Source organism: Ictidomys tridecemlineatus, chromosome 11, assembly GCF_052094955.1.
Source record: "Ictidomys tridecemlineatus isolate mIctTri1 chromosome 11, mIctTri1.hap1, whole genome shotgun sequence".
Taxonomy (NCBI): Eukaryota; Metazoa; Chordata; class Mammalia; order Rodentia; family Sciuridae; genus Ictidomys; species Ictidomys tridecemlineatus.
The window spans coordinates 103500264-103512329 of record NC_135487.1 but is presented as its reverse complement, the minus strand read 5'-3'; the positions used below and the strand labels follow the sequence as shown (position 1 = coordinate 103512329).

At 42.1% G+C, this 12066-nt stretch overlaps 1 protein-coding gene across 1 annotated transcript; it reads right to left on the bottom strand.

The window, feature by feature from the left end:
- Positions 1-2639: 2639 nt before the first annotated feature.
- On the bottom strand, positions 2640-9938 carry Rbm15 (RNA binding motif protein 15). Its single transcript, XM_005338118.4, has 2 exons — positions 7044-9938; positions 2640-3009 (listed from the first exon to the last, which is right to left on the bottom strand). The coding sequence occupies exons 1-2, from the start codon at positions 9907-9909 to the stop codon at positions 2987-2989; spliced, it is 2889 nt and encodes a 962-aa protein (XP_005338175.1). The 5' UTR covers positions 9910-9938; the 3' UTR covers positions 2640-2986.
- Positions 9939-12066: the final 2128 nt, after the last annotated feature.

Genomic DNA, 12066 nt, shown 5'->3' with positions numbered 1-12066 from the left:
CCAAGTCAATTCAGAGGTGTTTCTGGAACTATGCCCTTTGCAGAACCCTAAATTATGATCACATAAAAGACACTGGGAAACCAAACAATTAATTCAACAGAGCAGTTTCCAACTTATAAAAACTCTGTACCTAACAACCCAGTTGAGCAGGAATAAATAATCTCATGAGTATTGCAGTTTCAAAACATTACCGTACTATATGTTTTTGCATAATATGATTTTAAATATAAATAAACGCAACACTTCTTCTACCTTCTTGAGAAGAATCCTGAGACTTTAGAAAGAGACCAGCCATATAGAAATAAGTTGAAAGTATAACATAATCTTCCCCAAACTCCAGTAATTTGAAATATTTGCTTGCTAATAGGAAAAAAACACTTATGGGTTTATAAAGTGGAATAGCACAAGAGAGAAAATGCACTGAAAACTGACATTTACAGCAGGTATAAAAATCTTTAAAAGAATTACAAAGAGATTTTTTTTTAGCAAAGCCTTAGATAGCAGTCACATATGTAGAACACACTGAGAACCTTAAAAAAAAAAAAAAGCTACTGTTCTTCATTTTGTCCCTTTTACTATATCAAAGTATGAGTGCATAAGCTGTCCAACTAAACAATCCAAGGGTCTCAATGAAACCCAGGGATAAAGTAGCTAGTACAAATCAGCTTCTGCAGTTACCAGATTCTGTAAGTCTTCTGTGAAGACAAAAAAAGGAAAATTCTATTCCAAATTCTCGATGCCATTTAGAACAAAGCAAGGAAACCTAAATTGTGCTTCTGATAAGTTGCCAAAGCCTCACACTTGATTAATGGATTGGGGGGGAGGGAGGTTGGGGCTCAAGAGGGCTTGTAGGATTAACTGGACAATGAAAATGTTAAGAGCAGACAACTATCAGGCTCTTCTCAATAATACTGCCTATTCAGTTCCTTAAAGTAGTATTTTGTAACCAAACTATGTGACAAGAGAAAAAAAAAAAGCAACCATGTTGGCTAATATCTTATCATTCACCCCAAAAAAGTGGCATACTTTCTTTTGTTGTTACATATCATTAGAACTCTTAACTCTGAAATTTATAAATCAGTTTGTAAATGAGCAACATTTTGATAGAATAAGTCATCTTACACCATTACATCACATCAAAGACAAAAGCCAAGGTTAATGGAAATTGTCAAAACTTTACAGGATATAAAGATCACAAATTTCCAACCCATTACCAAAATTTTAACACTTTGGCTCCCATATTAAAAGAATTTTTCCAAGTGATAATATCAAGTAGAACAAAAGTTCTGGCTTGGAATTTTGTAAATATGGTAGCTCAGTGGAGGAAGGAAGCTAGCAGAGTGCCTAAACTTCCAACCACAGAAACATACCCAAAATATTAAATGCCCTCACCCTATTAATTACAATGCATTTTTGACCTCTAAAAACCCTCTTACCTGTTTACAAGAGTTTATACAGCTGTTTGCCACTGGAACACCACCTTGCAGAGTATAACTGTGGCATCCTTGGTTGATAATCACCTGTTGCCTAGCAATCATCATCCCGCATGGAGACAGACAGCACTAGGGCTCTTCCATCCGAGGTTAAAATTCTTAACAAGCCCAACAAGCCTGCATTTCAAGGAGGTCTTCGTCTGCAACTAGTTAAGTTTAAAACTGGCAAACAACCATGGTGTCTGAAGCCAATGGTGCAGCATTGCTGGCTTCCTCTTGAACTCCAGCGTTGTCACTGTGCACCGAAGTCTCCTGCTGCAAACAGGGGAGTTGTTCTCCTGTACTGGGAACAGGCTTCCAAAGCTCAAGAGCCCCTGTACAGGATAATGCAGGAACTAAAGGCAAACACTTTCTCCTCCTTAATGATGCCTCCATTTTTTTCCTCACAATCTGTACTACCAACCGAAGTGACTGGGCCTGAGTGTGCGTTCGTACCTATGAAACCGTCACGGTGCATGCACATCCAAGGCATGTGGAACCACAGGTCAAATAAGGCACAGATACCAAGTAACGGTTCTAATTACAAACGCTATCTCTCAGGAACTCTTCATCCATTCAGAACTAAACCCATCACTGCATAACTCGTAAGAAGCCCCTGGAGACGGAGGAGCTCCTCAAATGTGTCAGGAAAGGCTTTATTAACATCATCATTAACATTTAAAAAGCAAACGGAGCATTTCTCCTTCTTTTGGCAATTTGGTGGAAATGTTAAAAGTGCAAGATAAAGCAATTTCAAACTTTTCTTCAAATTAAAAATGAAACTAAGGCCAAACGTGATGGGTGAACAAAATAAATCAAAACTTAAATTTCAGCAACTCCAGCTCTTCAAACCAGCAAAGCCCCCGACTCGTGCACTGTGGTGAGGCTTAGGGTGCTTGCCCCGGCTTCTTGCGTGCCAGCAAACAGCACCATTCCCTCATCACGTTGAGGACCGAGAAGCAAAGGATCCCCTTCACTGCAAACAAAGGGGGTCACGGTAACACTAGTGATCCTTCAGAATTGACACACCGTGATAGTCAAAATGAAATTGATGGTCTCCCTGCTTCTTGCTCAAGACATACAAGATCTGAGCAGCAGCAAGTACCCCCTCGGCTGCAAACAAAGGGGTCAAGGTTTGCCGTCAATTCACTTCCAAGCAGAAAAACATTTTCCTCAAAAGAAACAATTTATTTAGAATAAAACAAAAGCAGCTCAACTGTGAGCGCACGTTTGAGTGACAGCTACTTTTAAGCTGTGTGAGCCATAAAAAGGGTTTTTCTTTACTTTTCCAGAACTCTTGTGTACACAGCACAAAGCAAAGAGGTCATTTTTTTTTCCACTTAAAACACCGGCATTGGCATCACAATAGCAGATACACAATGTTAAGCTGCCATTTTAGTAAAATGCACAAATACTAAACAGATTAGCTTTCTTCCATGAGAGGCCCATGTAAACTCCACATAAGCCACAACTTCTCTTCAAAAAGGTCCATTAGAGCTTTGAATTCCATATCTTCATCCGCTGTTCACCAGTTTTGCTTGCAGGGGGGAAAAAAAGGTTATTCAGTACAAACGTTTACAATATTAAAAATATATATATTTCCCCTATGCCATTATAGATGAACATAATATTAACAAGACCTTCCTGGATAGGACATCCACCTCAACTTCAAAAAGCACCAATAATACCCACTGGCACAAACCTTGAAATGATTTTACTGTATGAATACACAAATAACAAGTAGAACAATAAGGTAAGTTTTTTTAAAGACTGCAACTGAGGATCATAGGACTGAAAATATCCTTTATCCTCATATAACTGAGCAAAATGTGGCAAAATTTTTCTGAAAAAGCAAGTTTGTAAGCAATTTATAATCAATCAACTTCTCCTAAATATAACTTTAAAAATGAAGTTATAAAAAGGTGGAGTTTAGTCAAACTTTTACCCCCTCTACTTTCATTTTGTAATTTATATGGAGCATTATTATCAAAAGGGGTCAAAATACAAAGCCCATTTAAAAATCCACCTTCATCTATGTTACCAAAAACAGCAGCTGTTATTTTCTGTTAAGAAAACACTCATACAATTGCTAACAATCAAACAACACATCAGGACTCTTGTTTTTCAACTCTGTTTAAATCATACACATAAAAACTCTTCATTAAGCTTAACATTTTACTGTGGTTACCTGAAATCATTTTTTCTTTAGGGACATCACTGAAACCAGAATATTAACAGGGTCAGCTCCATTTCTCTTCTTGTTCTCATTCCTAACTCCTATCTCAAAATCAGACTCTGGGACAGAAACAGGAAAAAAAAAAAAATCCAGAAATTCTCTCAAAAAAAATTTTTTCACATAAAAGGTCATTAAGGCCCTCTTCTCAAGAGGCTTTCCTTTTCCACAAATGTTTTGGTTAATGGTTCCTATATGAACCCAAACTTCAGTTCAGTACTATTCCTGCAAAATGAGCAATTTCACTGTGTAAAAAACTGGACTTAAATTTTTCAAAAAAGTAATGTGATAATATCAGTGAACACCTGCTCATAAAATAGTTTTTAAATAAACCTGGAAATGTCTGACTCTGAAAAACCTGACCTATACTGCTGTACATCAAATGATTCATGGGAGTCAAGAAGGGAGTATATTACCTTCGACATGACAAAAGCTTATATCAGCCACAGGATGAACATTTTAAGATGCAATTTATAAAGGAAAACTCTATCTACTCTCAGTGGATGAGAGTCAATGTACACATCTTACACCAGAAATTTAAGTTTTCCTGTGAAAAAATATTTACAGGAGGAATCCCAGTTACAATCACAAAACAATATCAATTAACTATTTGCTAGAAGTTGAGCAACAGCTCTAATTTTGAAATTGTGATCTTAAGTCTTATTAAATTCTTATTTTCACCAGTAATATTTAGTAAATAATTAAATAATATATGTAAGAAATTTCCTTTCCATTCATTTTAACCGAGTTCCTGAAAAATAATTTACATTGAAGTAATTAAAGAAAAAAAGACTTAAAAAAAAATTTGGTGTTACAAAGAACATCCAATGTCGGGATTTTGAAATTCTGACTAATAAGAATTAGAACCAGTTTTGGACTTTTGCTTTCATTCAAATTCTGAAGGTTTAAGTAGATAACTTACAGTTATTATGAACCTGCACAACAGAATGGGCAACACAAATAAGAAATTCATAGGGATGATGGCACTCTATAGGTAAGCACCAAACTAAACATCATTAGCTTTTTATAATACATACATTTAGAAATGGTATCAAGCCAGTTTCAAAAACACTGAAGCACAAATTGCCCAGATCTAACAAAAGCAGCAATGCCAAATAAGGATTCAAACAAACATGGAGCAAAAACCACAGTACTCTTCAATAGGCTATCAAACCAAATTAAAAAAAAAAAAAAAAAAAAGGAAAAGAAAAAGGGAAAACCACACACATTTTGGCTTATATTAAAATTAGATGTCATGGACTTCACTCTCTAGAGAGCAAAATCATTTATCCAACTATCTAATCAAAAGATATTCAAAAGTTAATGGTTAGTGAAATTATTTAAACTGGAAAAAATGTATCTGTCTTACAAATTGAACTTTAACCCCATGTACACAGACTCCACACTTGCATTAGCTTCTGAATAGGTGCCTACTCCACTCCAATCACTGCTTTTTAGAATCAAAAGTCATCCAAAGTCTTGGTTGTAGTTCGGGTATTTTCTCTACAGATAAATCAAGGACCTTTATACTCATAGCCTAGTATTTTCCTTCTCTCAGAATGGTTACTTTTTCCAGTTTAAAAAAAAAAAAACAAAACACCCAAACCTCCAAAAATTTTTTTTTTAAATTTATAATGCATAGTGAAAACCAAGAAGGATGACGCAGTAGTAATGAGGCTTTCATGCTGACATGCATTAGACACCTGTCATAATGGAAAATAAAAATTACATGACATTTCCCTGGGTTATTATTGGTGCTATTTCAAAACTGCCAGATTTGATAACAGAAAGAAAACAGTTGGGTTCTGCCAGGCTTTGAATAAGTCACTTTCACAGAATAGAAACATGACCATGATCCAGAAGGTCCTAAAGTTTCTCATCATAATTAAATATCAAGGGCCTTAGCTGACATCCTCAGCACTTAAATCAAGGAAGAAAAACATAGTTACTAATGACCTTAGAAATAAGGGGTGGTAACAGAGGGGTAGATGAGAAAGTTAAAACAAAAAGTCATTCATTACTGTAAAGTTGCACAAGCCCTTGTGAAGAACCCAAAGTCATATCATCCTTAGCTTTGGAAACAGAAAAAAGAAGAACAATAATAACAACAACAAAAAAACCCATACAAATGGGCTAAATTATATTAATTATAGGTGTCTGGACAAATTTTAAAAAAGGGCTTTCCTATACTGACATTTCAAATTTCTGTGGCTACAGAGTGGTGAAAATATTAAGCATGAAATTTCAAAAATATTCAAAACATTTTCAATAATGTAATATCACCACTACTGTTTGACTATAAAAACAAAAAAATACAAAATTTCTAAAAAGCACATTGACAGCATATTACAATGACTTTCAAAAAAAATTCTGCAACCTAGTTGATTAATGCCCAATGAAACAAAAGATGACTTATGAGCCTGCAGACCACTCTTCTTTCTATTATTTAAACCAGAAATTTAGATGGATTCAAAAACAAAAACTCATCTTTGATGAAAAACACTGAGTTTTCAAATATACACAATTAAATTAGAACTGTACCTGCTATACCTCTCTGAAAAAGTCAGTAAAAACATCACCGTACACCTATAACTGACCAAAGAAATCTGATTTTTAAAAGCACCTACTCAATTCTTGCATACTAGTGTAAGCATAAGACATAAATGGTTTGTAACATAGTCCTCAATTTTTACTGAACAATTACAGCTACAAACCAAAAGTGCAATACGGGATACAAAACTCAAGAACTAATGATAAAAATGCATGTTACAGCAAACTCTCCGGGAATAAACTGTATTTTAGTAGAAACACTCAAATACCTGATTAAAATAATTATACTGCTAAGCAATTTACCAGCATAAGCTTTTGAGATCCCTGATCAAATCTGTCACACATATAACATTTATGGAATTATTTATCTACACATCAATCAAGCCACTTTTCGGTGTATTTTACTATCTGTAAATGTCAGTGGGTTCTTTTCTCCAAATTCTGATTTCTCAAAAATTTGGATTTGTAACTTTGAGGAATTTTTTTTAAGATCAAGTTTTAAAAAAATGAAGAAAAAACTGGAAAAAAATTTCTCACAAGGGTAGAAACTCCTAATTAAAGAAAATCCATCTTTTTGCTACTTTCAGGACATCCCTTTCACTTTAAAATAATAGCTAAACTGTCCTGACTTCTATTTTAAAGAAGTTTATAAAAATATATAAAAAAAAGACAACTAAACAACTAATTAAAAAGAAAATCTGATCTGATGCTGTATCCCATCACACTTCACAAAACAGGAACCATGTCAAAGTAGTAAATACAAGTTACACATGGACTTTAGGACGCACCACGGACAATGATCATGACCAGGTAATCTTCTTCAGATTTGGCCAGTGCCTTGGCAGGGGAATCCAGGAACTGCTGGGAGAACTCACAGGGTGGGAAGGCATGAAGGACCCCGGTGTTTTCCTTGTCTTTGTTGCCTCCCACAGGGAGGCTGATCACCCCAGCTGCCTGCTTTTGCTTTAAATAGGACACAAGGTTCCTAAGTGGCCTCTGAGTAGAGGTGGCAGTGTCCGATGTTGCCGATGAAGAGGATGACCGGCTATCGGAACTTCCAGGTACAGCCAGAAGAATGGCATAACCATTGGGCCCTGCCACTTTGATGCGACGAGTCACTTCATCCAACTTGGGCTGGTCCAATCGGAGACGCTGAGTAATCTTGAGCTGGGCCACTTTGCCTCCAGTTGAACCCTCCACAAGAAGACTGCTAGCCACTTGGAGGTCACCCTGCAAGAGATGCATGTTGGAAGGAAAGTTGCTGTTCTTGAGTAGAAGCATACCCTGCCAGGCCAAACAGAGTTTGGGAGAGGCTGCTGCTGCAGGAGCTGTCCCCCCATCCTGTTTCTGGGAAGGGGACTTCAATTTTGATGAAGTATTGGCGGCGCTGGGTGCATTCCCATCAGATCGGTCTTCTTTTTTCAAAGGGCTTTTTCCCTCAGTGGGAGCAGCTGTCCGGTGCTTCCTATCCCGTTCAGCTGATGCAGAGTTTTTACGGTCTCGCTTGTCACCCTGGCTCTTTTCCAAACTACCTCGTCTGTCTCTGATTGGAGAAGGCCTTTCCAAGAGAAGAAGACGGGAAGACCGATCATTGTCACTGTTGTAACGATCCCGGCTACTGCTCAGTTCTGGACTGCGATCAGGAGAAGGAGCGCAGTGACGTTTCCGTGGTCTGTCACTCTCAGGAGACCTATCCAGATGTCGGCCTCCACTCTCCTCAGGCAGTCGTCGCTTCCTAGGCTGGTCTCTGCTGCTGGGTATATCTCTATCACCTCTGTCCCGGTCTAAGGACCAGCCATCGCGCCTTCGATCCAAGCTATCCAGTGGCTCATAAGCAGTTACAGCAGTAGCTGCAGTCCGAGTGCTGCGTTCTCGAACTGGGGGTGGAGGTGGCACCCAATCAGAATCAGGATAAAGGTCCCTATCGCGATCTCTGTATAGTAGGGGTGGTGTCCTATCCCGAGCACCCCTCAAAGGGTCAGGTGCTCGATGTCCAAAAGCATCCGTCACCAGTTCATAATGAGTCAAGGGCAGAGGCTGCAGATATTGCTGCTGGTAACGATGTTCTGTGTCTGCAAAGTCTACTCTAAGGCGACGATCTGGGCCACCAAGTGGGAATCCCCGCATATGGGTCCAGGCAGCATGAGCTGCATCCAGGCTTTCATACTGGATATATGCCCAACTATCACCTTTTCGGTAGTCTATAGTGCGTATGGTGCCAAATCGGTCAAATTCTCGTGCCAGGGCAGCAAGAGGCACCCAAGGTCCTAGGCCACCTACCCAGAGGCGGGTAGTGGGTGTAGCTTTACCATAACCAATTTTGATAGGATTCCGAATTATAATTTTGCCAGACATTGCTACCTTGGCCCGATGAGACATGTCTAGGTTCTCAAATTTGAGAAAGCCATAAGTACTGGTCTGGCCACGAGAAGGTCTCTTGATGTCTACTTCTGTAATGACTCCAAAGCGATCAAAAGCCCTTCTTAGATCACTCTCTGTCACAGTAATGTCTAGGTTGCCCAAGAAAAGCGTCCTGTTAGCACGCTGATCATCCTCGGGTGAAATCTCATCCACTTCTCGAAAAGGAGCAGCACCTGCTCCAGCTCCCACCCTTGGCTCAAGGCTGTATGCTGGGCGCACTCTCTCATAGAACGGGTAGTCTCGTTCTCTCTCCAGCTCTCGGGGTAATGGTGGAGGAGGTGGAGGGGGCAGGCGGCCAAGCGCCAACTGCTGCAACCGGTAGTCTCTGTATCCCAAGGCAGCACCACCAGGGGAAAGTGATCTCTGGCCTCCACCTCCTCCTCCAGGGGGGTGCCGGTGACCTCCTACAGAGGCACCGACCACGCTGGCTGACGGAGGATAAGAATCTTTGTCTAAAGGGGAGCGGCTGCGGCGCCGACTGACATACACAGCTTCTATCTTCAGAGGCCGGTCATAGAGCACCAGGCGGCCTCTGGCATGCTTGGCCGCCCGCGCGTCCTCTGGCCGCCGGAAGTTCACAAAGGCTACCCGCTCATCCCCGCTGCCAGAACCTGAGAGATGACTGATTTTGACACTTACATCCCCAAAGCGCTTAAACTCGTGAAATAGTCCGTCCTCCACCGCTTCGTCACTCAGCTGGGACCCCAACTCGCTTATCTTCAGGGTCTTGTACTCCCCGCCGTCCCCTCCGCCAGGAGCTGAGGAGGCGGCACCAGAAGAACGTGACTCCCCGCCTCCACCCCGGGAGCTGCTGCGCGACTCGCCCCCGCCCGAGGAATTTTTGGTGCTAGGGGAGCTGTAACTATGCATGCGGCTACTGGAGCTGCCCCCACCAGTGTCATACTCGCGGCTGCCACCTCGGCTGCTGGACTTGTCCAGATGAAGGCTCCGCCGCGACCCGCCGCCGTCGGTCTTGCCGCTGCTGCTCCCGTTGCTGCCGCCAGAGCCCCCTAACTTCTTACTTCGCTCCCCGCGGGAAGTCGAGTCCTCACCACCACGAGAGCGTTTGGGCTTGACTGGCGAGCGCTCTTTTCCTTTCATTGTTGCGGGTAGTCGGAGGTCGCCTCCGCGGAGCTGATTAACCCGCCACCCCGCGCTCGTTTCACACAGCGGAACCGCACGCCGCCATCTTGGACTCCGCCGCGGCAAAGGATCCCGCCCCGCGGATCTCATTGGTCAATTAGCTCTCTCTTCTACAGTCTCATTGGGAAAATTGTTTGTCTGTCTTTATATCTCCCCGCGCTCCGGGAAGGCGCCCGCCCAGCCACTTTTATTGGGTTCCCAACGCCCTAGTCCGGGTACCTCATTGGTTGTATTCGTTGTCTATCTTAACGGTTCCTCGCGCCAGGCTGTAGCCCCGCCCCTCGTACTCTATGGTCACCTGACCCAAACTCTGGAAGCGTTGATTGGACAAAAAGTCTGCCCTGTAACGGTACTTCTTGCCACGGTGAAACCAGCGATCCCACCTCCTCATCTCTTTCATTGGTTTATAACCCTGTCCTTAAACCCACTATTTGGGAAGTCGGGTCATCAGTTCTGGGTTTGTTTTTTTTTTCCCTTTTTGAGAGCTTGGTATACACCGATCTCGCGAGACACAAACAGCGCGCGGTCCGTCGCTCGCGCTCTCGACCCCTTTCTTCCAACTTCTCAGGCGGCTGAAAGAAATTTAAATCTGATTGGGTATTGATGAGGAAGTTGATAGGCTGAAATAACTGTCGATCACTCGCTTAAACTGAGGAGGCCGACTGAAGGTGAAAGACTAGAACACGCACTTGCTGTGCGACGTCACTTAAGTGTCGCGAGATGGTGACTGTACGCCAGGCCCGCCTCCCCGCGCTTTCGACGTTCTCTCAAACATTTTTCAGTCCTGCGGCACACGAGGCTGTGCTTTGGCCCTTGGGGCCAGAAACTTACGGGCTCCCCACTGGCCTACTTGTGCAGGACAAGGGGCTGGGTTAACGCTCGGGTGTTGAGGCTCTCGACTTCTCAGGAAGCTGTCCTGGGGAGTGCAGCGGACACCATCTTAGTCCCTCTAGCTTCTGCGTGAACACCCTGAAAAAGCCCCACCCCCGTAAGAAAGCGCCGCCCGAGGTCTCTGGCCGGCTAAGCAGGCCTCGCTGAAGTTCAGGGTCAGAACCGCGGCTCACAGTGGCGCCCTGGGCCGTACTGAAAAGCGGGATCCCGAGAGTTGGGAAGGAGCGCCTTAAAGACGCAACCCTGGCGAGCGGGTCCGGCTCTTCTGGGCGCTCCCAGTTCCCGCCCAGGTGCCCGGGGTAACCAGGGGTGGCCGCCGCTCCCACCCTTGCAGCCAGCGGGCGTGTCGGAAACTAACCCTAACCACGCGGTCGCGTCTGGGAGAGCTGTTCTACTTTGCGAATCCGCGTGGCATTTGTATTCTGTAAAAGAGCAATGCAATGTGATACAGCTGTGTTTGTTTTTACTACGTAATGCTCTCCCCACAAAATAAATAAAATATATGCTCCATGCAGATAAGTCACTTTTTCTGTGGCTTCTTGGTCTCAGCACATTGGTTATTCCATATTAGAATCCCGAAGGCACAACCGCATTGCTGCCTCTAGATCCACCTCCTTTGACTCATGTAGTTGTCATCCACTTCAAAACTCAACTTTTATTCTTAGACTTTTTCTGTTAGAAAAGCACCTGTGCAAGGTACTGGCTGTGCAACCTGTGGCACTACTGCTCACGGTCTGAAGGGAAATTGTAGGCTCTCCTTTATATCTTCCCAATATGTGCCTGGCAGTGGTGGGGAGAGTTCTTGTACTCATTATCACATCTTACAAGATCTGATCTGTAGTAAAGGATGCAAGGTATTTTTATTCATGACATTTTTCCAGGTAATATTTTCTCCAAACCTGGAAATTTATAAGGTCCGGAACTGTACCCTGATTAGCCTGCTGAACCGTCCCCCCACCCCAAGATAGTGAAGATGTGGGCCTTTTATCTGTTGATTACATCAGAAGAAACTTGAAAGGAACTTAATATGAAAAGAAGAAATTCACAATATAAATTGTAATGTGTAGACATTCATTACATTAAATCTACTAAAATAAAACAAATCATAGAATAATGTGTATAATTTGCTACCAATTGTGGTTTTAAGAAAATTGCATATGCATTACATCTATGAATCTATGCATGTTTTAAAATATTTTGTTAGAAATTTCCTTGAGTACATGGGAAATGTTACTAGGATTGCCCTTAGGAGGAGGGCTGAGCATCTGGAGTGGAGGAGAGAATTTCTTTGTATGCATTATTAAAACTCTTACCATGTATGTGCTAATGCTTTTTGAATTTTAAACATAGCAATTA